Here is a 26,635-nt window from a genome sequence, read left to right on the forward strand (position 1 = left end):
GAGTTCAGACTTCCAGGGAGATGGGGGGTGGGGGGAATAGCCATAGGTCCCCATCCCAGGTGGGCACTAGGGGAGAAGCCAAACACGTGACAGAGACCCAAAGATAATGATAGCTGAGTGTGCTCTTTGCACTCATCGCGCTAAAGAAGCCACTCAACCCTGAGATGGCTTCCTGTCCTCACCTCACCCCCACCATTGATCTTTCTTCTGGGGCACTCATGCAACACACCCCTACTCCATGCTCCTCCCCAGGCACAGCCACAGGTACTACCTCCACCATGGGCTCACAGGCCCCGTCCCAGGTTCCCACGCAGACCCTCATCTTCTTGGATCTGGAGGCCACTGGCCTGCCCTTCTCCCAGCCCAAGGTCACGGAACTATGCCTGCTGGCCATCCACAGATGTGCCCTGGAGAACCCCCCTGCCCCCCAGGGGTCACCCCATACGGTGCCTCCACTGCCCCGCGTGGTGGACAAGCTCTCCCTGTGTGTGGCTCCGGGGAAGGCCTGCAGCCCTGCAGCCAGCAACATCACAGGTCTGAGCACAGCTGCACTCACAGCACACGGGCGTCAATGCTTCAACGCCAACCTGGTCAACCTGCTCCGAGCCTTCCTGCAGCGCCAGCCACCGCCCTGGTGCCTTGTAGCACACAACGGTGACCGCTACGACTTCCCTCTGCTCCAGGCAGAGCTGGCTGCACTGGGCCTTGCCAGTGCTCTGGACGGCGCCCTCTGCGTGGACAGCATCACTGCCCTGAAGGCCCTGGAGCGTGCCAGCAGCCCTTCCAAGTGTGGCCCAAGGAAGAGCTACAGCCTGGGTAGCATCTACACACGACTTTACGGACAGAGCCCACCAGACTCACACACAGCTGAGGGGGACGTCCTGGCTCTGGTCAGCATCTGTCAGTGGAGGCCACAGGCCCTGCTGCAGTGGGTGGACACTCACGCTAGGCCTTTCAGCACTGTCAAGCCCATGTACAGTGTTGAAGTCTCCACTGGGACCAACCCAGGGCCATTGGCTGCAACAGCCACCGTACCCCAAGGCACAGCCGGGAAAACCAGTCCCAATCTTGAAGGGGGCAGAAGGCTGAAGGGTCCTCTTCCCATGGAGAGCCCTGGAGCCTCACCCAGGGAGGGGTTGCTGGCCCCACTGGGCCTGCTGGCCTTCCTGACCTTGGCAGTAGCCACACTGTATGGGCTGTCCCTGGCCACACCTGGGCAGTAGGGCCAAGAAAGAAAACCTAATAAAGACCCCCAACATACTGAGCAGTCACTCGCCTCTTGACAGACAGTATGCTGCCCTCTGGGGTGGAGAACACAGAAGGTGGCAAGTTTCTATCTCAGCAGAAAGTCTGAACCCAATAAAAGTAGGAAGGCACTTGGTCAAAATCAAAGAAAATCCAAGTGTTGGATGGAAATGGTACACAGCCTAATGCCCAATCCCAGCAGCCAAGGCTATGAAGAAAGAGGGAAACAAGTTCAAAGGTTTGCATTTATTATAAACAAGGTGCAGACTCCAGAACATTTCTCAGAATCATAGCAGCAGATACAAAGCTAAGATGTTCCTGGTGAAACAGAAGGACAAGAACACTCAAGGTACTTGCATTTGAGCCAGAGCTATCAACCATGGCCCTGTCCCACCTGTGATCCAGACTGCCCCTTGGCCCAGGTATCCTGCTGCCAAGATGAATTGTGGACGGAGGTACAAGGAGCTGAATGTTCTGTGGTGCTGGTGTTGGGGGAGCAGGGACTCAGAGGTCAGAGTGCCCCTCTTTGTCAACCACTTTCCCCCCAGGACCCAGGAGTTTCAGCCTCACAGCAACTGTCACACATTTTGAAACAGAACATGGGGCAAAATATTTGGCTGAAAATAAAAACACTGCAGGGTGGAGACCTGAGTCTGTTGGTGGACAGAGGCCTTCCTGCCCACTTATAGCAAGGGCTGGGGCCAGCAAGAACAGATAAACTTCCCCAAAGGTAGCCAGAACCATGGGTGGATGTGGCCCTCCAGGTGGTCCCAGGAAAGGTGCAGGGACAGTTCAGGCAGACAGCTGTCAGGTACTGAAACTGGCCCTGAGAATGGTCTGGAGTGAGTGGGACTGTGCCTGAAGTGTTTTCTATCACCAACCCCCTCTAGGCATGGCACAGTCTCCAGGGAGCTGCGGGACCTCTGCCCAAAGGACAGAAACTCAACCAGCCAGGTCCCAATTTCACCCACTTGCCTGCAGCATGTGCCTGGCTCTGAGAAGATCACCCCACACCCTGAGAAGTCGTGGCCACAAGCAATGGCTGGCCACTCTGCTGAAGCAAGGACACAGAATAACGGATACACTCTGGAAATTCTGGCCCACAGAGTGCTGTGGCATCCTAGTGGCAAGCCCCATGCAGTCTCCCCAGGGTGTTCTAGAAAGAAGCCCCTCCCCCATTCTTTGAAGTTTGTTTCAGATTTCAGAAAGCATAATTTCAGTTTCAAGTGAGGAAAAGGACAAAGCCTGGTCCCAGCCCACTCTGGCAAGGGTCGTTCCCTACCTCGTCAGTATGAGAAAAAGCCACATGTACAGAGGGAGTGTACACATACACACGCACATACACATACAGACCATGGGATAGAAAAGAACTGTGCCAGTATAACCATTCATATACAAACATCACAATCACAGTGGAAGCCAGAGAGGCAGGGGCACGCTCAGGGGGCTGCCTTTGGGGGATCCATGTAGGCCGGGTTGTACGGAGGCTGGCTGGCCGGGTAGGGCGCGGCTGCACCTCCTGAAAATAAAGAGGACACAATTTGCTGTGGGCAGGAAGGGGTGGAGGGTCTGTGCAATGATGTACTCTGGGATGGATGCCCTGGGAGGGAGTAGAGGGAAGAGCCCCAGGTCCAGGGACCAGGTAGGGTCCTAGAGGTGGCCGTGGTACTTACCAGCCAGTGTCTCGTGGTAGGCAGGTGGGCCCATGGGCTGTGCTGGGTAGGGCGGTGGGTATTGCATTGGGTAGGGTGCTACCGGCATCCCTGGCTGGGGGGGTACAGGGTGGTAGCCCTGGTACGTCGGCCCAGGGTAGCTGGGCGGCATGCTCGAAGGCTGCGGGTATGGGGTATGCACCACGGTGGTGGATGTGGTGGTCACAACCGCTGCAAAGAAAATCCCAGTCAGGACCCTTCATCCCCAGGCCTTGAGGGCCAGGCCTGCTGCCCCTCCCTTTATCTTAGCCAAAGCAGCCCCACCTGCCCACCCAGGGGTTTGCACTGCACATGGGCTTGCTGTGGGGGGGGGGGGGGCATGCTTACGACGGGGTCGGCGGCACATCTTGTACAAACAGCAGCAGGAGCAGGTGAAACAGATGATGATGGTGACAATGGAGAGCACAAAGATGGTCAGGCCAATGGCCACAGTCGCTCCAAACCTGCCAAAGAGCCAGTCATGACCAGGGGCATCCTGCCCTTCCCCAGGACCAGCAGTCCATACCTTATCCATTCCCAGGGGCCTCTGCTTGCTGAGAGAGACTCTGGACAATAGATATAACATCCGAAGTATAGCATGGACCTTTTTTTGGCCTCAGTTTCCTCATGTGTAAAATGGGGTTCTTTGGGAATAGATATCAAGCATTTCACTCAGGGTCTGTCCCCCTTGTTCCCACCCTCAGGCACACAGGAGGGAGTTCTTCAAGCATCTCCCCCACACACATATCTTGTCCACCACCATCTACCAATCAGCAGATGATCACTGAGCACATGCTCCAAGCCAGGCACTGTGATTTGAGCTAAAAACTCAGCAGTAGATAAGACAGACCATCTCCAGCCTCTGAGAGCCCACAATCCAGTGAGGGAGGCAGCTGTCAAGTCAAAATGACTCAGGAAACACAGGGGATGGAGAAGGGGAGAAGTGTAAGAAGAGAGGAGGCCATTGTGGCCAGAGTAAGGGGCAAGGCATACAGGCAGGGAACACAACCTCTGCACTCCCCAGAGCAGAGCCCCAAAGCAGGCTGCCACCCGAGAGTGACAATGACAGCTGCCCCTCACTGCAAGCCTGCTGTATGCCAAGCACCCTACCAGGTGCTCCCCACAGTCTGACCAGCATGGCTGCTCTACAAGTGAGAAAACTGAATGAAGGGGATGATATGGAGGGGCTGGAGAGGTTGGTGCTTTCTGGAAGAAGAACCTGGCCTCCTGGCCTGACCCAGGCTCCCCTACCAAGACCTTCACAGAGTGGAGAGAGGGCCTGCCCTTTGACAAAGCTGGTCCCAGGCTGGGAAGTTCAGCGGCACTGACTTTCAAAGGCAGACAGAGCTCCTCACTCTCCTCCCAAGCTCCCAGAGTGAGGCCAAGCTTTTTTTATTCTAATAAAAGCAAATGCTGGGTAACGGCACCAAGCATGATTTGAAAACTGAAGACACTGTCAGCTGTAGGACACTGCATTCACCAGCCCTTAGAGGCAGCACAACCCCAGCAGGGCCCACCCACAGCCTAGGAACGGAAGGCCCTACTCCTCTGGATTCTAAAGTGCCCAACCACGTTTGCAAAATAGGAGCCATAGGGTGCTGTGAGGCCCAAGACAAGCCCATGGGAGCAGAGAGATGCCTTTCTGCCCAGCTGGAGGCAGACCCTCACCTACTTCTCCCCACGAGCTCCTTCCAGGCCCTCCACTGGAGAAACACACAAAATACACACACACAATGAAAGACATCTCTCTCTCTCTCTCCGTGTTTCTCTCTGACACACATCTCTCTGTGTCACTCACACACACACACACACACACACACACACAGTATGGCACCCAAGCTCACCCCATGTTAGCCTCCGCCTTCACACAGGGGCTTCCTGCCTTCCTGGACTTCCCCTCCTTCCATCATGGGCCACTCAGCCTCAATCTCCTCCCTTTTCAGGAAAAGGAAAGTAAGCCTCCTAGGTCCTCCCCCTGATCCATGACATCATAGCAGGAAGGCTAGACACAAGTGGCCCCAGCCACCACCCTCTTAAAGACACAGCAAGGCCCAGGCCCCCACCAGCAATGCCAGCAGCTAAGGAGGGGCAAGGGAGGCTGAGGCACTCTGGCTGTCTACCCAGAGCTGTACCCCCAGCCTTGCCTGCCCAGGCCCAGCCTCTGAGCCACAGTATGTCCAGCCCACTGCCCAGGACTTCTCCACTAGAGGGTCTGAGGCACACCCCTGCCTTAGTCTTCCCAAACCACACCTTTGCCTGCACCCCCCAGCTCAACCAGCCAGCCCTGTTCTAGTGGCCAGCCCCTCTGCTCCTCTCTCATAGCATACTCTCCAAGCCACTAACCCATCTTGTCAGGTTGATGTAGTCCCTCCAGATGTCCTCTGCTCATGAGACCTGATGTCATCCCCCTGCTCAGAAGCCTTTGAAGGCTTCTGCTGGTCTCAGGATCACAAGGGATCTGCTTTATAATAACATAATAACTTGTTAAACTGCACATGTGTGCATCTTTCTGTATGTATGTTATACTCAAAAAACTCACTGCCATTGTGCCAATTCTGACTCATAGGGGCCCCCACTAGGTTTCCAAGGCAGTAAATCTTTATAGAAGTAAACTGCCCCATCTTCCTTCCACAGAGCCTGCTGGTGGGTTTGAACTACCAACCTTCTGGTTAGCAGCCTTAGGCACTGCACCACCAGAACTCCTGTATGTATGTTATAAAACCAAACCAAACCAACCTCACTGCTGTCGAGTCGGATCCGACTCACAGTGACCCCTTCTTAGGTTTCCAAGGTGGCATCACTACGGAAGTAGATTGCCCAACCTTCCTTCTGAGCAGTGACTGGTGGGTTTGAACCGCCAGCCTTCTGGTCAGCAGTCAAATGTCTTAGGCATTACGCCACCAGAGCTCCTATGTATGTTATAGTTGATAGCAAAAGGAGAAAAAAGTATCTGGGATTTGTCTCACCAGATAGTAAAATATATAACAAAATTTATAATAAGTAGAATTTAGTTAAAAAGAAAATTAAATTAAAAAGAAATACAATTTCTCACCAGAACCTGTATGCTGGGGGCCTCCCCCTCCCCCTCCTCTGCCCTCAGCCCCATCATCTTTTTTCCTTCCAGCTTTTGAAAGTAAATACTCCATCCTGCCTCATGGCCTTTGCACCAGCACTTCTTTTGCCTGGCCAAGCCCTTTTCTCCCTCCTCTTAACCTCTCCCTCCTCCCTACCCACTTAACAACTCCTGCTCACCTTCAGACCCAGCTCAAAGCATCACTTCCTCTGGAATATCTTCCTGACCACGCATAAGAGGAGTCTGACTTCCTTACACAATCAAATTCCTTCTTCCCTCAGTTTCTAAACACTCCTTTGTGTGAGCATTTGATTAATGGGCATCTCCCCTCCAGCTATGGATTTCCTGGGGGTACAGCCTGTGCCTACTATAAGTCATCACTGATCTCCAGCACCTGGCATACAGTAGGTGCTCAATGCATATATGATGGATGAATGAATAAATTCACCCAGGGATCCTCACGGGCAGTATCCAATAGCACAACCAGGCATAATGCTCTAAAAACATGCAACAGTTGAGGGGTGGTCTCAGTGTGTGGCAGGGTTACATGCCCACCCAGGCCATAGTACAAATGGAATCATGCCTCCCAAACACCAGGACTGAGGAAGACGCTAGAGGTACCTCCCATGTCAAGGAGTTGGAGGGCCAAGTTCAGAAGGCAGGGTCAGCCCGAGGGATGGGGCAAAAGCCCAGAGGTGCAACAGCCCAGGGAGGGAGTTTGTAGTAGGACTGTATGGTCTGGAGAGAACAGGACAACTCCAGGAGGCCAAAGACTTGAACTGTTCAGACCATGCCAGGGCTGTGCATGGAACCGGGACATCAGCACACTCACCATGACACTGGGAAGGCATGGGCAGGCCACTGTCCAGCCAGTATGAGGGCCACAGAGAGGGAACCGAGGGGACTGGGAGCCAGCATGGGTTCACCTCCCTGCCTTTCCACTGTACTGTCACATAGGAGTTCTGGTGGTGTAGTGCCTAAGGCATTTGACTGCTAACCAGAAGGCTGACGGTTCAAAGCCACCAGCCACTGCTTGGAAGGAACGTTGAGCAATCTACTTCCATAGTGATACCGCCTTGGAAACTCAAGGAGGGGTCTCTATGAGTTGGATCTGACTCTATGGCAGTGGGTTGTGTGTGGTAGTCACATGGGTCAGGGCAGAGCATCAACAGTGGCCTGCCTGGGGGTCTGTGGTCAGAGGTTCTACAGTAGGTGCTTAAAAACATACCAGTCTTGCCTGGCATCCCCATGAGTGGCAAAGAGCTGGAAGGGAATAATGAAATGGAGATCCAAAAGAACCGTGGTGTGGAACCAGGAAAGCTCTGGGATCAGGAACAAGCCAAGAATCAACAGGAGGCCACTGACCACGTAAGAAGGCAGGACAGGACTCACCCACCAAAGGCTGGAGGGCATGGGTAGGAGACGTGGGCCAGCCCGCATCCCACAGACAACAGAGCCATACTATGCAGCCCAGAGGAAGGGAGCTAAAGACCAGGATCCAGGAACAAGGAAAGTGGAGGGGAAGGCAGGGCCAGCACAGGCCCGTCCCTCTGTCAGGGATTCCCTCAAGCTCCCAGCTGTCACATGGGCAACAGGGGCTGGACCCTGGCCAAGAAGCCAAGTCTCTGTGGATAAACAACAGTGCCCTTGGTTGAGCGGGTGTTGCACAGATGTTCAGTAGAGTAGATACCTCCTTGGGGCCTGGACAGGTGGCCACCTGAGGGTGTTCACAAGAGAAAGTCATTGAAGATCTTATCCCTCTACCCCACCCCCCCAGCATCTGCTTCTTATTCCCTAAACCTTTACATGCCAGATCCTGTGCTGGGGGTTCAGAAGAACAAAGCAGAACAGAAGAAGAGATCAGGGGTAGGAGGTAGGGAAGAATGGGACAGTTCCAGGACAGCATGGATCTAGTCATCTGCAATTCCCAGTGAGTGGGCAACACATCCTGGGGGAGGCATGAGGGCAGCACACCAAGCTCTAAGGGCAGAGAACACGGAGGCCCCAGTCGGGCACACCCTGGCAGTCAGTGGAGCTGACCTGATTGGCTTGTGCTGTGCTCACACACACACCTCAAGGAGGGCGAGGTGTTCCTGAGCTGGCCCGGCTCTCCCCATGCCACAGGCCCAAAGAAGCCACTCTTCCTCCTCTGCCCCCAGGGACCTAGTTCTGCACTGCCCCTTCACCACTGTCCTAGCTCAGTGCTGCACCGATGCAAAAAAGACCCCTTCTTCAAATTAATTCTTCTTCTAGCTCCTGTCTGGCTGCTCATCCATCCCCAGCTCACCCTCTGCATGGGGCTATCTGCACTCACTGAACACACTCCCACTCAGCTCCCCTGAGCAGCGTGACCCCCGGTACAAAACCAGCATCACACCTCAGAGCATGGCAGACCAGGCTCCTTCCTGGTTTATTTCCACTCTCTGAACCAAACCTTCCTCTCATGTCCTCCTGCTGGTGTTCCTCAGACATTGCTCATCCTGAGTCAGTCCTCCACACTCTCATCTCATCCAAACCAGGGCCCTTTGCCCAAACCTTCCCCACATCCTGCACTGCTGGTGCAGGGCTGGACCTCAGGAGCAGAAACCAGGGTATCCCCACCCTTGTCATCTCCTCAGCCCTCTTCCTAGCAGGTAGTGCTCAGTGTCCAGTTTCCATCCTCCTCTCTCCCCTCCAGTCTCTTTCACCTCAACCCCTCTGACCAGAATGCCACACCACCTCCCTGCTGGCCACTGTGCCCCACCCACTATACCTTCCCTGTCCACCCCTCTCCCAGCAGCCAGAGTGAGCTTCTTCCTAAAACACCCCACTAGTGCCGAGCCTACTTTTGCCCCATGGTCCACTGGCTGGGGTCAGAATCTCCTGTGGGGCATCTGAAAGCCACATATCTGGGCCTTGGCACAAGAAGGGTACTTCCTGAATGTGGAAGAGGGCATATCACAGTCTCAGACAGGCCCAGAGAGCAGGCTCAGCCTGCAGAACAGAGTGAGAAGGCCAAAGACAGGGAGCTGAAAAAGGTGATACCGGATGGTAAGGAGGAACACAAGGTGCTGAGGGGAACACAGTGTGTTGGGCAGGGGGCGGCACAGAGCCTGCATTTTTATGACTCCACTCCAGGAGTCCTGCCCTGATTCCACTGCTGCCAGTGAAGCCCACACCTGCCTGAGCACACAGGGCAGCATGGGGTAGGACAATAATTCAAACCCCTACACAGGCCTGGAGTCCAAAGTCTCTTCAACCAAGGGGTAGCCAGACGTGGGCTGTCTTCCAAAAGGAGCCTCTAGATCCACCAGGGCAGGGAGCAGAGAGCACGTGACATAGACACCAAACAGGACATACCCATGTGTGTGGCTGTAAGCCCATGCCATCCACATGAAATGTGACTCCTACTTGCCAGAGTGGCAACAAGACAACAGGAACTGGGTCAAAGGGACTGGAGCCTGCGGGACTGGGTTCCCTGAACCCCTGATCTGAGTGCTCTTGACACAGTAATCATGATCCACAAAACTTGGCACAGACGTGGGAGAACAGAAGGGCAGTGTTTGCACAGGGAGACAGCTCAGGGGGCAGGAGTGCATAGGAGGAAAGAGGTAACTACCGGCAGGAAGTGGGAGAGGAGCTGTTACACTGTGGGGAACTGCAGTCAATGTCATGAAACAAAATGTATATGAACTGCTGTGTGGAAAATGAATTTGTTCTGTAAACTTTCACCCAAATCACAATTTAAAAATAAAAAAATTTGGCACAGAGATCATGGCATCATCAGTTGTCCCAGTACATTTGCCCACCACTACCATGCTATCACTATGCACCTGCCTCCATCACCTAGCACCAGCACCCTCCACTCCCATCACCCCATCACTAAATACCCATCACTGTCATTTCTTCACCTCATCCCTGCCATTGTCACCATATCATCATATGTCTGCTGCTATTGCCCTCATCATCACCCTTACCACCACTGTCCCATCACCATGTACCCACTACCACCTACTATCACTTCATCTCTGCCACCATCACTCCACCACTGTTACCCTATCACCACCACTGCCCCTATCACCACAACCATCTCATCACTGTTGCCCCGTCACCTCATCCCTGCCACCACTGTTCCATTACAATTACTTTCCACCATCATTATCCCCCTCACTGTCATCTTCTACCCTATCACCTTCACTCATCAGTCACCAGCTTCCCACCCCATCATCTAGACCAATATGGACCCCCACCGTGGACTTTCCATTTTTCAACCTCAACCACAGTCACCTCTATCACTACCACCCCAGCACATAATGAAGACATGATTTCCCAACATAAGGATCAAGAGTCCTGGTGGTCAAACATGGTGACAGCTTCTCTGGGGCTCCGCCACAGTGACTCTTCACCATCCCACAGCCATCCACCTACCCTCATCCTCCAGTTCTCTTGTCACCTCTGTCAGGAAAATGTACCTAGTCTACAGGCCTTATTTACCCTGATATGGGTAAAATACTTACTGGAGTATTGAGGCCTATGGCCTCACTCTCTAGATGATGCTGTCTACACTGCAATGAGGGAAACTCATGATAAACACATTCAAGCCCCACCTAGCACCCCAAGAAACACCAAACATTGCAACATTGCCTTAAGGCATATAGAGAATAACCACAAAGGCAGACCTCTGACTGGACCATACAGACTCAAGGACCTCCTGAGAATGGAGATCTACAGACCAGGAGCTCAAAGCACAATGCCACAAAGTTAAAGGATGAGAAGAAGTAGACAATATATGGCTACCATTACTAAACATTTTGATCAAAGATTTATAGAAGAATACTGATCAAAAGGGGGAAAATGCAGAACAGAAATGAAAATTCTCATGGACTCCAAACTTTTTGGAACCATGGGGGCTGGATGAACCCCCCAAACTATTGCTCTGAGATAATCTTTCAATCTTAAAACCAAATATATCCCCTAAACTCTTTAACAAATACAAGAATGTCTGCCTTGAGCACTACGCTCTTTTAGGAACTTTCTCTATGGGATCAAATTGACAACAGCAACTTGAAAGATTAGATAGGAACCTTAGGGGGCCATGAGTTTATGTTAATGAGGGAGGAACGACTAAGAAAAAGAGGGTGAGAATGGTTGTACAACTCAAAGAATGGAATCAATGTCACTGAATTATACGTGTAGAAACCGTTGCACTGGTGTGCATTCTGCTGTGCATATTCTCCACAAAAAAAAAAAAAAAGTAATTTTTTAAAATAAACTCTGTAAAACCAAACACACTGCCATCATGTCAAATCCAATTCATAGTGACCCCCACAGGGTTTCCAAAGCTATAAATCTTTAAGAAAGCAGACTGCCTCATCTTTCTTCCACAGAGTGGCTGGTAGGTTTGAACCACCAACCTTTTGGTTAGCAGTCAAATGCCTCAACCACTGTACCACCGGAGCTCCTTATTTGTAAATAAAGACCACAAAAAGGAAGCAGTGAAAAAAAAAAAACCTCATACCTTGGAAAGCTAACTGGCATGGTACAACAAACAAACAAACAAAAAATCTGTGTATTAAGTAAGAAATCATAAAGGAAATTAAGAAATATGTAGAAAGTAATGATAAATAAAAATGCTATAGGTCAAACATAGGTCAAAGGGAGCTCTGATAGCATAATGCCTAAGGCACTTGACTGCTAACCGGAAGGCTGGTGGCTCAAACCCACCAGCCACTCCTCGGAAAGTAGACCTGGCAATCTACTTCTGTGGTGATACCGCCTCCGAAGCCCAAGGAGGGGTCGCCATGAGTGGGGGCCAAATGACGGCACATAACAACAACAACAACAACATAGGTCAAAATTTGTGAAATACAGCTGAAATAGTTCTTAAAGGGAACTTTATACTTTTAGCACATTAAATAAACTTTAGTACATGTATTTAGATGAATCTATATAATAAATAAATAAATCTAAATAAAAAAGACTAAAAGTAAATGCAATAGTGTTAAACTCAAAAAGATGCAAATAAATCATAAAGTAAACCCTAAAAAACAAAGAAATTAATAAAGTGTAGAGAACAACAGTCAAGAAAACAGAGATTAGTAAAACCAAAGCTGGTAGCCTTTGCCAAAACTAATTTTTAAAAAAGGGAAATGATACAAAATAAAAAAGGGGAAATAACTACAGGAACAACTGAGATTTAAAAAATAATAATCTTGTTTGTAAGACTGGGCAATCTACTTCCCTAGAGATACTGCTTTGGAAACCCAAGGAGGGGTTGCTATGAGTCGCAATCAACTCCATGGCAGTGAGTTTGGTTTTTATTTGGAATCTTGTTTGGATTCTGTTTTGAACAAATCAACCATGAAAAGAGAGTTTTGAAATGAGTGGAAGAACTTAAGACTGACTAATATTGAAAGCTATTAATGAATTACTATTAATTGTGCCAAATGTGTTATTGATATAGTAGGTATATTAAAAATAAAAAAAAAAAAAAAAAAACAGAAAGCATCATTTTTAGTGACTGTCATGGTTTGAAATGTGCCCCCCAAAATATGTGTCAACTTGACTGGGCTATGATTCTCAGTAGCAACAGTTACTTAACGATGTAATCATCCCCCAAAATGTGATCTGATCAACCAGCTTATCAGTTGTATGGGGATTAGGGTGGGATGAAACACCTTACTCAGGTTACAGCCCTGTTCCATGTAAAGGGAGTTTCCCTCAGGTGAGGCCTACCTTATCTTTTATCTTACAAGAGAAAAAGGAGAGAGAAGGGAGCAGAGAAGGCACCTACTACTACCAAGAATGAAGTGCCAGAAGCAGAGCACATCCTTTGGGCCCAAGGTCCCTGCACTAAGAACCTCCTACACCAAAGGGATGACTGATGCCAAGACACATGAAGATCTCCAAGGAATGCTGGGCCCACAGATGCTGAAAGGAGACAAGGACCATCCTCCTAAACTGTAAACCTAGAGGGAGCCAAAGGCTTCCCCTTGAGCTGGCGTCCAAAATTTGGACTTCTAACCTCCTAAATTCTGAGAGAATAAATTTCGGTCACAGCAGCACTAGACAACTAAGAGGGAATTGGGTACCAGGAGTGAGATGCTGCTTTAACAGATACCTAAAATGTGGAAGCCGTTTTAGAATTAGGTGATGGGTACAGGCTGGAAGAGTTTTATGGTGCTTAATAGTGAAACCCACCAGCTACTCCTTGGAAGGAAGGTTGGGCAATCTACTTCCGTAGTGATACCGCTTCAGAAACCCAAGGAGGGGTTGCTAGGACTGCCAACTCAACGGCAGTATATTTGGTTTTTTTAATAGTGAAAGGATCTGACTCATAGCGACCCCTCCTTGGGTTTCCCAGGCGGTATCACTAAGGAAGTAGATTGCCCAACCTTCCTTCCGAGGAGTGGCTGGTGGGTTTGAACTGCCAGCCTTCTGGTTAGCAGTCAAATGCCTTATGCACTATGCCATCAGAGCTCCTAATAGTAAGAGCCTAAATTGCTTTGAAGACACTGTTGGTGGAATTATGGATGTTAAAGGCAATCCCAGTGAAGGCTCAGAAGAAGTGAAGAGAACTGTTAACACTGGAGACAGCAGAGACGATGAGAAACAGCAGCAGAGAAACGGCAACGGCAGAAGACTGGCACAAGATGGCACAGGAATCGACCCATGAAGTAAGAGTGCTAAGTGCCTTTGGGCAGGAGGCTTCCTGGCAGTTGGGTACCTCTGGGTATTTGTTGACAGAACTAAGCTTACCAACCCATGGAGCAAGAGAGCTGAGAACCTTTGGGCCAAGGCTTACTGACAGAGTGCAGTACCTCTGGGCACTTATCAGTAAAGTTAAAGAGGTTTGCAACACTTGCCTGAGCCATGCAGAGGCCAGGCAGGATCAACAGACCAGAGGGGCTGACAGGTCAAGGACCAGAATTTGAAGAGACAAGGAGAATGAGAAGCAGAGTTGCCTCAGTCTCAAAGGATAGGGCCAAACTCAGGGGCCTCAAAAGATGGAGCCACAGTTTCTGAGATTTCAAAGGGTGGGGCTGCAGCCTCCTAGGTTTCAAAGAGTCAAATCTTCACCAACTCAGTTCCAGAGGATAGTGTTGCCATTCATGAGTGCCAAGGGGACAAGGCTGGCTGGATCCACTGCCCAAAGCTGAGGGGTCATGCCTAAGGGGCCGAAGAATGAGGCCTGCCAGGGCTGTGGGGGTAGGGTCAACACTCAGTTGGACTAGAAGAATGGCGCCACCCACAGCCAAGGGAGTAGAATTGCCATCCCAATAGGTCTGGAAGGCAGAGTTGAAGTCCAGGGCCAAGGGGCCTCCAGCCAGAATCCAGAGAGCATGCCCAACACCTGTGTCTGGAGGGCAGGGCCATTGCCTAGATGGTTTCAGAGAACAGAGGATTATTTTCAAGCCCTGAGAGCTAATGTAAATTGTTCTGCTGTTTTTCTTTTTTCACTTGTTTGGTGCCCATTATCCCTCCTTCCCCTCCATTTTCTCCATTTTTATAATGGAAATGTCTACCTTGTGCCTGTTTCATCACCAAACTTTGGAAGCAGATTAACTTGTATTCTAGATTCACAGATGAAGAGGAATTTTGCCCCAGGATGGAATTTGAACTTGGAGTTGATTTAAGACTTGTGAGATGATCTGACGAGGGTGAAAGTGTTTTTTCTGTATGTGGCAAAACAGGAATTCGGGGGGCCAAAGGGTGGAATGTCATGGATTGAACTATGTCTCCCCAAAATTCGTGTCAATTTGGCTAGGCCATGATTCTCAGTGGTGTGGCAGTTACGTAATGATGTAATCATCTCCCATGATGTGATCTGATGTGATCAGCCAATCAGTTCTAAGGGGATTAGGGTGGGATGCAACACCCTTACTCAGGTCACAGCCCTGATCCAATGTAAGGGCAGTTTCCCTAGGGTGTGGCCTGTACCACTTTTTATCTTACAAGAAATAAAAGGAGAGAAGATCAAGCAAAGAAGGAGGGACCTCAGTATCACCAAGAAAGAAGAGCTGGGAGCAGAGCGTATCATTTGGACCCTGGGTCCTGTGCTGAGAACCTCTTAGATCGAGGGGATGATTGATACCAAGATGAAGAGAGATTTCCAAGGAATGCCACACTCATAGATGTTAAAAGGAGACAAAGACCTTCCTCCTAAATTGTGAGCCAACAAAAAGCGAAAACCTTTTCCTAGAGCTGGTGTCTAGGATTTGGACTTCAAGCCTCCAAAAGTGTAAGAGAATAAATTTCTGTTGGTTAAAGCCATCTACTTGTGGTATTTCTATTATAGTAGCACTAGACAGTTAAGAAGTGATTAAAACTAATATATTTCAGGGGAAATTTTCATGTCTGGGATTTGCTTTTAAATACAGGCAGTTCCCAGGTTACGAATGAGAGCCATTCCTAAGTGTGTCTTTAAGTAAGTCTTACAAGTTGAATTTATAGGTTAAGTTGGAACAGGTGCGTACAGTTCTTAGTTAGTTTTACTTTAATGCAAGAAAAGGTTTGGAGTCTTTTCAATAATTTAAAACCTGCATGTGCAGCAAGTGAAGGTGACTGTGATGAAGAATTTGTTTTGCTAACCTAAAGGCTGGCAGTTCGAACCCACCAGCTGCTCCATGGGAAAAAAGATAAGACAGTCTGCTTCTGTGAAGATTTACAGCCTTGGAAACCATATGGGGCAGTTCTGCTCTGGCCTATAGATCGCTATGAGTTGGAATAGATTCAAAAGCAGTGCATTTGGTTGTTTGGGTTAGGGGTTGGTCCAATCATTTCAAAGCAAAGGCAAATTTATATCACCTTAAAGAGCAACTATGAGTTGTCCAGAAATCAGACATTTGTAACAAGAGGACTGCCTATAATCTGAAAAAAAAAAAAGTGGTGAAAGGGCTATACAACAGAGTCAGGGTGTTGAGGACTGTGGAAGCAGAAAACAGGTACATGGAGTTAGTTACTAGATTTTCTGTGTTTGTGTATTTATTTGAAAATTTCTGAAATAAAGTATAAAATACAATACAATTTAAAATTATTAGGAACAAGTATACCTTAATAGGGAGCTCTGGTGGTATGGTACCTAAGGCATTTGACTGCTAACCAGAAGGCTGGCGGTTCAAATCCACCAGCCACTCCTCGGAAGGAAGACTGGGTAATCTACTTCCATAGACATACTACCTCAGAAACCCAAGAAGGGGTCACTATGAGTCAAATCAACTCAACAGTGAGTTGGGTTGTTTTTTTTTTTGTAATACCCTAATAAATTTGAGGACACCCAGTGAAGCAAGGAGAAAATATGAAAAGAAAAAAATAATAAGTAGGCTTTGAGGACTATGACATAGTGAAGAACATAGAGCTAGGGTACAGGTGCAGGTGGGGCTGGGAACAATGATCCTGGGAGGTGGGCCAGGCATTCAAGGCCCTTTTTCTCCTGGGGGGATCCCTCAATTTCAGAGGGACAGCTGGGGGTCATTAGTGCAGAGTCATTGTGGTGGGGCCTGGAATAGCATTTCTGACAGCCTCTAGAGGACAGAGTGACAGGGACTGGATCCACAGCCAAACAGGTGGGGAGGCCCTGATGATCCCAACTCACTTAAAGCTGCCCCCCAAGAGGAAGCAAGAACCTGAGTAGACAAATGAGTTTCTAATCAACCCAGTCCCTGCAATTAGGCCAAGGTACTTTTAGAGTATTAATGTCCTTGGCAGAAACAACATAAATTCTCCCCGCAGGGAAGTGCTGAGCTCCAAATTATTTCTACAGTTTTGCAAATGCATTGTCACGCACACCATCAAAAATCATTGTGCAACCACAAAGAGATACCACTTTACATCCAATGGAATAGCCATACTTTTAAAAAATGGAAAATAGTAAGTGTTGGCAAGGATATAAAGAAATTAGAATCCTCATACATTGCTGGTGGGAATGTGAAATACTGCAACCACTGTGGAAAACAGTTTGGCAATTCCTCAAAATGTGAAATACAGAATTACCCTATGACCCAGTAATTCCACTCCTAGATCTATAACCAAAAGAACTGAAAATAGGTGGTCAAACAAAACTTTGTACACAAACGTTCATAGCAGTTCTATTCACAATAGACCAATAAAAGAAACCACCCAAATGTCCATCAATGAATGCATAAATGATGAAAATGTGGTATATAATATAGTGGAATATTGCACAGCCATAAAAAGGAATGAGGTCTGATATATGCTACAACATGGATGGATCTTAAAGACATTATGCTATGTGAAATAAGCCAGACACAAAAGAACAAATATTGTCATGGTTTCACTTATGAGTACCTCGGTTTCTTAGTGCTGCTATAACAGAAATATCACAAGTGGGTGACTTTCACAAACAGAAATTCAGTTTCTCATGACTGAGGAGCCTAGAAGTCCAAATTCAGGGGACAGGTTCTAGAGGAAGGCTCTCTTTGTCTACTTGAGGGGAAAACCCTTGTCTCAGCTTCCCTAGTGCTCTCAGCATTCTTGGAGATCGCCACATAACATCTATCTGTCCTCCATTCCTACTTATGCTTCTGGGCCTACTCTGCTCCCTTTATATCTCCAAAGTGATTGGCTTACGACCCACAAGACAATGATGTGGCCACATTAACATAACAAAGATTTACAACACATATTTTGGGATGACACAATTCAACATAACACTGAGGTACACAGAACATAATTTCATAGAGACAGAAAGTAGAATGACAGTTACCAGGAGCTAGAGAAGGAGAGTTATTGTTTAATGGGCATGGTTTCTGTTTGAGATGACAAAAAAAGACCTGAAATTGCTATTAGTGATGGTTACATAACATTATGAAAGCATTTAATGCCACTGAATTATATACTTAGAAACGGTTCAAGTGGTAAACTTTATATTATGTAGGTTGGGCAATCTACTTCCGTAGTGATACTGCCTCCGAAACCCAAGGAGGGGCTGCCGACTCGACGGCACACAACAACATATTTTACTACAACAAAAACAACAGAGGAATGAAGTACTGATACATCCTACAACATGGATGAACCTTGAAAACATTATGCTAAGTAGTCAGACACAAAAGGCCACATACGGTATGACTCCATTTATATGATGTTTATAGAACATGAAAACCCATAGAGACAGAAAGCAGATTAGTGGTTGCCAGGGGCTGGGACAGGGAAGAGGGGAAAATAGCGGGTGACAACTTAATGGGTACAAGATTTCCATGGGGGGGGTGATGAAAAGGTTCTGAAACCAGATAGTGATGATTGTTAACAACACTGTCAAAGTACTTATGCCACTGAATTTAGTACACTTTAAAATGGTTAAAACTAAGTTTTCTGTTATGTGCCTCTTACCATACACACACACACACAAAAAAAAAAAAAAAATCATGAGGAACTCTAGGAGACTAGACAACATAAATAGAAAACAACAGAAACACCTGATAATAGAAATACCCACAGTGGCTTCAAATATTGGAGGCATCAGACAGTGACACTGAAATAACGTACATCTTAGTTCTCTCGCGCTGCTTTAACAGAAATACCACAAGTGGGTGGCTTTCACGAAAAGAAATTTATTCTCTCACAGTTTAGGAGACTGGAAGTCAGAATTCAGAGCACCAGCTCTAGGGGGATCCTTTCTCTTTGTATTGCTTGGTCCTAGAGGGTCCAAAGGACATGGACCACTCCTGGTTCTCCTTCCTTGGTGGTAGTAGGTTGGTAATAGGTGACCCCCCACAACCTGCCCCACTCGCTTCTATCTCCTTTTTCTCTCTTGTAGGATAAAAGGTGTTGCAGGCCACACCCCAAGGAAACTCCCCTCATCAGGGCTGTGACAGGATTAAGGATGATGTATCCCACCCTAAGGAGCTCTGGTAGCTTAGTGCCTAAGGCACTTGACTGCTAACCAGAAGGCTGGTGGTTCAATCCCACCAGCCACTCCTCAGAAGGAAGATGGGGCAATCTACTTCAGTAGTGATACTGCCTCGGAAACCCAAGAAGGGGTCACTATGAGTCTATGAGTCAGGTCAGACTGGAAGGCACATAACAACAACAACAACAACATCCCACCCTAATCCTCTTACAACTGATTGACTTATCACATCAGATCACATCATGGGGCATCATTACACACCTGCCAAATCACTGAGACTCATGGCCCAGCCCAGCTGACACAAATTCAATCCATGACAACATATATACTTTTCAAGGAGACTAAAGAAAAGATTAAGCAATTCAGAAGAGAAACTGAAATATAGAAAAGAAACAAAATGTCTAGGTCTGAAAAAATAAAATAACAAATTAAGAACTAAATAGGTTGATTTAACAGAGCATTAGACACAGTTGAAGAGATAACTAATGAACTGGAAGATGGGTCCAAACAAATACACCTAGAATGAGGCTCAAAGGGAAATACAGAAGAGGAGATGACATAGAGTACATCGTTCATAAAAGCTCCTAAAAGGAGAGGAACGAAAAGAACGAGACAGAAGCAAAATTCACAGGATGATGTCTGTAAAGTTTCCCAAACTGATGAAAAACAAGTCAATGATTCAATCACTGGGATTCATGAACACTAAGGAGCAAAAATACAAAGAAAACCACACCTAGGCACATCATAGTAAAATTGCTGAAAAACAAATACAAAGAGAAAATCTTAAAAGTAGTCAGTGAAAAGGCATGTTACTTTCAAAATACTCCAACTCAAGCAACCCTATCAGACAGAGAACTGCATAGGGTTTCCAAGGCTGTAATCTTTACAGAAACAAGACTGCCACATGCTCTCCCACAGAGCAGCTGCTGGGTTCTAACTGCTGACTTTTTGGTTCATAGTTGAGCATTAAGCACGGCACCATCAAGCCTCCCTTGTTACTTTCAAAGGAACAATAGTAAGACTGTCACTTGGTTTCTCAAAAGAAACAATGGGCACTAGATAAAGAAATAAAAGCTTTAAAGGATTTAAAGAAGTCAGAAACTGCCAATCTAGAAATCTATAACCAGGTAAATTTCCTTTAAAAAATAAGGTGAAAATACGACATATTTTTCAGACAAACAAAAAACAAAACATATTTGACACCAGCAGATCTGCATGAAAGATAGAAGGAACATAGCCCCAGATGAAATTCAGAGAAGCAGGAAGCAATCAGAAGTAGCCAAGAAGATAAATGTTGTTGTTGTTGTTGTTATCTGTTGTGGAGTCAGCCCCGACTCATAGAGACCCCTCCTTGGGTTTCCCAGGCAGAAGTAGGATTGCCCGACCTTCCTTCTGAGGAGTGGCTGGTGGGTTTGAAACACCAACCAAGAAGATAAATAGGTGAATAGATTTAAATAACTATTCACTGTCAAAGATAATTGTTTTTTGTTGTTGTTATGTGCCTTCAAGTCAGACAGGACTCATAGTGACCCCTCCTTGGGTTTCCCAGGCAGTATCACTGCAATCAAGGCACTAGGCTACCAGAGCTCCCTTCTGAGGGGGTAGCTCTAGGGAAGTAGGTGGTCCAATCTTCCTTCCCAGGAGTGGCTGATGGGTTTGAACCACCAGCCTTCTGGTTAGCAGTCAAATGCCTTAGGCACTATGCCACCAGAGTTCCTTATATTTCGTCAGACATGTGGAATTTATTGAGACTCATTTTTGGCCCTGCATATAGTGTATCTTGGTGGATGTTTCATGGGTACTTGAAAGGATGTCCTAGAACTTGTCTATGTATAGCCACATGTTGGTTTTAAAGGTCAGAAAGAACTCAACTTCCACTAGAAACCAAAGCCTTCCACAAACCCAAAAACCAAAACCTAACTCCCTGCCATCAAGTCTATTTCCACTCGTAGTGACCCGTCATTGGGTTTCCGAGGTGGTATCACTACGGAAGTAGATTGCCTGGTCTTCCTTCCGAGAAGTGTCTAGCCTTTGAACAGCCAGCCTTCTGGTTAGCAGTCAAATGCCTTAGGCACTACGCCCCCAGAGCTCTTTCACAAACCCATGTGCTCTATAATTGAAGCTCTAATACTTATCAGAAACAAAAAACAAAAGCTACCTATCACCACTTTTAATGAACACTGAACAGAGAATTTATCCAATGTAATAAAATAAGAAAAATTATTAAGTATAAGGATTAGAATAGAAAAAATAAAGCTGTCATTATTTGCAGATGGCATGACTGTGTATGTAGAAAATCCTAAATAATCTACAATTAAATCAATCAAATTAAAAAGTAAATTTAGTAAGATATCTGGTTACAAACTCAATTTATAGAAGTTAAATGTGTAACAATAAGTAATTAGAGAATGAAAATTTAAAACTATACCACTTACACTACCATCAAAAAGATAAAATACCTAGGAAAAAATGTAACAACAGAAAAGTCTTCACAGAAAACTATAACACACCATTGAGTGAAAAACGAAAGAAAACCTAAATATACTATGTTTGTAAGTTGAAAGACTCGCTATAGCAAAATATCAATTTTAACAAAAATTGTCTACAGATTCAACTCTAGTTTTATTTAGCTGATTCTAACATTTACATGGAACTATCAAAGGCCAAAAATGGCCAAGAAAATACCGAAGAAGAATACGAAGACTTATTATGAAATTATGAAGATACAGTAATTAAGAATCTAATATTAGGAAATGGATGAACAAACAGATCAATGCAACAGAACAGAGAGCCTAGAGACAGATCCATGCTCATATGAACACTCATTTATAACAGAGTTGGCCCTGCAGAATGATGGGAAGATGAGTTTTTTTCAATAAATGTTGCTAGGGCCAATGGATATTCATGTTTTTTAAAAAATGAAACCTGATTCCTACTGACATCTACAACCAGGCATATACTTAAGGGAAATACATATGCATGTGCACCAAAAGACACATACAAGAATGCTTACAGTAGCATTATTTGTGATAGTAAAAAATGGAAACAATCCAGATGCCCATCAACATTGAAATGGATAAACTGTGGTATATAATGCAATATCACACACCAATGGAAATGAACAACTGCTACATACAATATAGATGAATCTCATAAATACTGAGTGGAAAAAGCCAGATAAAAAGCAATAGGTATAAAAAAAAAAAAATAGGGGTGTGTGTGTGTATGTATACACACACATACACACACACACGTATGAACTTAGAAGGAAGGTTGGGCAATCTAGTGATACCACCTCGGAAACCCAAGGAAGGGCTGCAATGAGTCGGGTCCGACTTGACGGCAGCAAGTTTGGTTTTGGATATATATGAAAAGTGAAGGTATAGTCAAGTTAGTGGTTACTTTTGGGGACAATGAAGAGTGTGGATTGGGAGGGAATACAAAGGGGATTCTGAGGTGCTGCTGATGTTCTGTTTCTTGAAATGGTTGCACAACTATGTTTACTTTGTGATAATTCACTTCACACGTAAGATTTGTGTACTTTTATGTATATATGATATACATCAACTTAAGAAAGCTTTTTAAAAGCCCAACAAAAACCCAATGCCATGGATTCAATTCCGACTCAGCGACCATATCAGACAGAGCAGTACTGCCCCCTAGGGTTTCCAAGGCTGTAAATCTTTACAGAAGCCAACTGCTTCATCTTTCTCCCATGGAGGGGTTGGTTAAGTTTGAACTGCTGATCTTTCTTTTTTTTAAAACTATTTGGTTAAAGCAGCCAAATGCATTAACCACTATGCCACCAGAGCTCCTTAAAAAGGCAAAATTAAATACAGTGTTTAAGGATGCATGCTTTAGTATTACAATTTTAAAGAAAAACAGATTATATAAAAGTTAGAATGACAGTTACCTTTTTTGAGGGGTGAGTGAAGGGGCAGTGACTGAAAGTGGGCTCAAGAGAGCTTCTGAGGTGCTAGTAATATCCTGTCGTGATTTGAGTGGCAGTTATAAAGTTATTTGATTTGTGAAAAATCAGTTGTACATATACTTTGTGCACTTTTTGTATATGAGTTATGTTTCACAATATAACAGTTAAAACAACCTTGGTGGATGGGTTTAACAGTGATTAGACACAGCTGAAGAAAGAATTAAGTGAACTGAGAGGTTAGAAGATACTGTGCAAATGCAGTACAGAGTTGAAAATATGTGCAAAGCTAGGAAACATTAACATTAGAGTTACAAGATGTTGTTGTTGTTGTTGTGTGCTATTGAGTCAGACCTGACTCACAGCAACCCCTCCTTGGGTTTCCAAGGCAGTATCACTACGGATGTCGATTGCCCATCCTTCCTTCCGAGGAGTGGCTGGTGGGTTTGAACCGCCAGACTTCTGGTTAGCAGTCAAGTGCCTTAGGCACTATGGTAGCATGTATCTAATCAGAGTTCCAGGAGGAAAAAAGGAAAATGGGGAGGAGTCAATGTTTAAAAAGATAATGCCAAAAGGGAATTTTCCAGAATTAATGAGAGACACTAAGCTACAGATTCAAGAAGTTCAACAAATTCGTATCAGCATAAATAAAAAGAAACCCAAGAGAGTCAAAAAACTTCCAGAAAGATGGCAGCATGACCAGGTCCACGATTCCAACTCCTCCACACTATCGACAAGCAAAGCAACTAGAATCTGTAAACTCAACTCTATAAGAACTCTGACATGTAAGCAGTGGGCTGTAGCAACTAACTCTGCTGAAACAAGAACAAAGTGCCTTTTTAATGGTTTGTTGTTGCTGTTATCGTGTGACACTGAGTTGATTCCTACTCATAGCAACCCTATAAGACAGAGTACAACTGTTCCAGAGGGTTTCCTAGTTGTTATCAGGGCCGACTCGATGGCACATAACAACAACAACAACAATCTTTATGGAAATAAATCACTGGGTCTTTTCTCCCATGAAGAGCTGATGGGTTCAAATCATCAACCTTTTGGTTAGCAGCCAAGCACTTAACCATTGTGCCACAGGGCTCCTTTTTAAACAGTAGGAAAACCTTTTTTCCCTACTGTCTCTGCCCCATCCTCTCAGCTTGGCAGTGGCTATAGCATTAGCTGCAGCAGAGGCAAACCATGGTTCACGTTCTCAGAGAGGGGGTCCAGTCTCTGGCTCTGGATTAAGCAGGGCAGACTTTGCTGGTGGATAGTTCAGTGTATCTGTTCTGATCTGTATAGTGGCTGCCTGAAGAACTGAAGCCTGTTTGACCTGACTCAGCACTCAAACAGGGCAGGGGAGGGACTGGCAAGCAAAGACTAAATGTTACGACTGCCCTTAACCACCTAGTCTAAATGGTGCAACTGAAGCAGATAATTAACTCCTAAGAACTGGAGGAGAAACCAGAGTGAGAGTTTCTTTTTTTTCTTTTTATTTTATTTTATTTTATTTTATTTTAATTTGGGTGAAGATTTACAGAGTAAATTTCACTTTTCATACAGCAGTTCACATATACTTTGTCTCATGTCATTGACAATTTACAATGCAACAGCTCCCCTCCCACTTCCTCCCCATAGTTACCTCTTCCCAGTGTCCATCCCTCCATACTCTTCTGCGCCCTGAGCTGTCTCCCTGTGCATAAGCAGCCCTTCCTTCTCCCATGATTGTTCTCTCCAGGGCGTGCGTCTACTTGAGGTAAATGTTTAACTCACATGCCTGTATTTTGTTTGGCTGGAAACCACAGGTGTGGGTTCAATTCCAGACCTGAAGGGCAGCTAGGGGCCATAGTCTCAGTGGTTCCACCAGGCTCTATTGGACCAGCAAACCTGGTCCCCACCTTCTTCTTTTTTTTTTTTTTTTTTTTTGCCTCCAAATGATTTTGAGTTTTGTACCACATTGTTCTCCCTCTCTATGCAGGATCTCCTACATCCCTTCCAAGGGGATGACAGTGGTAGCCGGGCACCATCTAGTTCTTCTGGTCTCATAGTTGTATAGGTTGCAGATCGGATGGTGTACCAGTCGCTAGGACTGATTGTTTCCATTAATTTTGGTTTTCTTCTCAGAGTGAGAGTTTCTTGAAGAAATTAGTGCTTCTAAGATTGAGAAACCCACACACATGTTCAGAACTAATGCACTGTAATAGTTTAACATCTCAGTTTCAACAAAACATCACAAGGCATATAAAGAAATGACAAGGAACAGCCTATTCAAAAGAACAAGACAAAGTGAGAGAAATTATCTCTATAGAAGCCCATATAATGGACAGACAAGATGACTTTAAAATAACAGTATTAAACATTCCCAATGAACTAAAGGAAAACATGGACATAGAACTAAAGGAAATCAGTAAATTGATACGCATACAAAATGAGCATATCAAAAAAGAAACAGATACTACAAGAAAAGAACAAAATAACTTGAGCTGGGAAATAAAATAACTGAAATGGGAAACTGAATGGAGGTGTGCCAACAGCAGATCTGAACCAGCAGAAGAATCAATAAACTAGAGGCATTTGACTGCTAACCAGAAGGTTGGCAGTTCAAACCCACAAGCCACTCCACAGAAGGAAGACTGGGCACTCTACTTCCGTAAAGATTTACCACCTTGGAAACCCAAAGGGGGTCACTATGAGTCGGAGTCAACTCGATGGTAGTGAGTTTGGTTTGGAAGGCAACTGAAATTATTGAGTCTAAAAAGAAAAAGAATAAAGAAAGGGAAGTAAAGCCTAATGGAGTATGAGACACCATCAACTGAACCAACAAACATATCATGGGGATCCGAGAAGGAGATGAGAGAGAGAAAGGGACAGAAAGAATATTTGAAGAAATAATGGCAGAAAAATTTCCAAATTATATGAAAGAGATCAATCTATACATGTAAGAAGTTCAACAAACTCCAAGCAGCATAAACACAAAGAGACCCACACCGAGACACTGTATAATCCAACTCTGGAAAACCAAAGATAAAGAGAAAATCCAGAAGCAGCAAGAAAGAAGCCAACTGTCCCATACTAAGAGATCTTTAGTAAGATTTCAGTGCCAATTTTTCCCCAGAAACCTTAAAGGCTAGAAGGCAGTGGACTGACATATATAAAGTGCTGAAAGAAAACAAACTGTCAGCCAAGAATTCTATATCCAACAAAACTATCTTTCAAGAATGAAGATAGCTTGAGTTATGGGCAGAATGGTAGCGGCCAGCAGCCCAGCTTCCCAAAGGCTCTCAGCACACCGAGACCACCTGGCACACATCCTCCCTGCTGCCAAGATGCTCGAGACGAATGTGAGCTCAGCTGAAGGAGGGGTGAAGGAGGAGCCCAAGAGGAGATCAGTGAGGTTGTTAGCTAAACCTGTTCCTGCAAAAGTGGAAAAGAAGCCAAATAAGGCAGCAGGAAAGGAAAATTTTCAGACAAAAAAGTGCAAACAAAAGGGAAAAGGAGAGCAAAAGGAAAACAGGCTCAAGTGGCTACCCACAAAACCAAAGACTTAACCTGCAGAAAATGGAGAAACTATAAACAAGGAGAGTCCAGCCTCTGATGAAAAAGGAGAAAAAGCAGCCAAGTCTGATTAATGTTTGTCTACCATGTCTTATCAGTGGTCCCCATATCTCCCTTCTTGTACAATCCAGAGGAATATTTTTATAAACTATTTTGCAAATGCAAGGTTTTTTGTACCTCTAGAAACATCTTTAAGGAGGAGGAAACCCCACTTCATCCTTTTCTTTAAGTATAAATGCTTTTTTAAAAAAATAAAATAAAAAGGTGAAATCATTAGCTAGCTGTTTATTTTTTGGTACAAC

General features: G+C 45.8%; 2 protein-coding genes across 2 annotated transcripts in view; one reads left to right on the top strand and one right to left on the bottom strand.

Moving 5' to 3' along the window:
* Positions 1–230: 230 nt before the first annotated feature.
* TREX1 (three prime repair exonuclease 1) lies at positions 231–1,223 on the top strand. Its single transcript, XM_007955290.1, has one exon. The coding sequence runs from the start codon at positions 279–281 to the stop codon at positions 1,221–1,223; it is 945 nt and encodes a 314-aa protein (XP_007953481.1). The 5' UTR covers positions 231–278.
* A 1,461-nt stretch (positions 1,224–2,684) lies between these two features.
* SHISA5 (shisa family member 5) overlaps positions 2,685–26,635 on the bottom strand; it is a 41,335-nt gene continuing 17,384 nt past the window's right edge. Inside the window, 5 exon segments of the mRNA XM_042782884.1 lie at positions 2,685–2,764; positions 2,919–3,128; positions 3,285–3,400; positions 8,853–8,882; positions 10,506–10,553. Coding sequence (XP_042638818.1) covers positions 2,685–2,764; positions 2,919–3,128; positions 3,285–3,400; positions 8,853–8,882; positions 10,506–10,553 — 484 coding nt within the window.

Source organism: Orycteropus afer, unplaced genomic scaffold (genome assembly GCF_000298275.1).
Source record: "Orycteropus afer afer isolate SDZICR_OR568_19922 unplaced genomic scaffold, OryAfe1.0 scaffold00498, whole genome shotgun sequence".
Classification (NCBI taxonomy): domain Eukaryota; kingdom Metazoa; phylum Chordata; class Mammalia; order Tubulidentata; family Orycteropodidae; genus Orycteropus; species Orycteropus afer.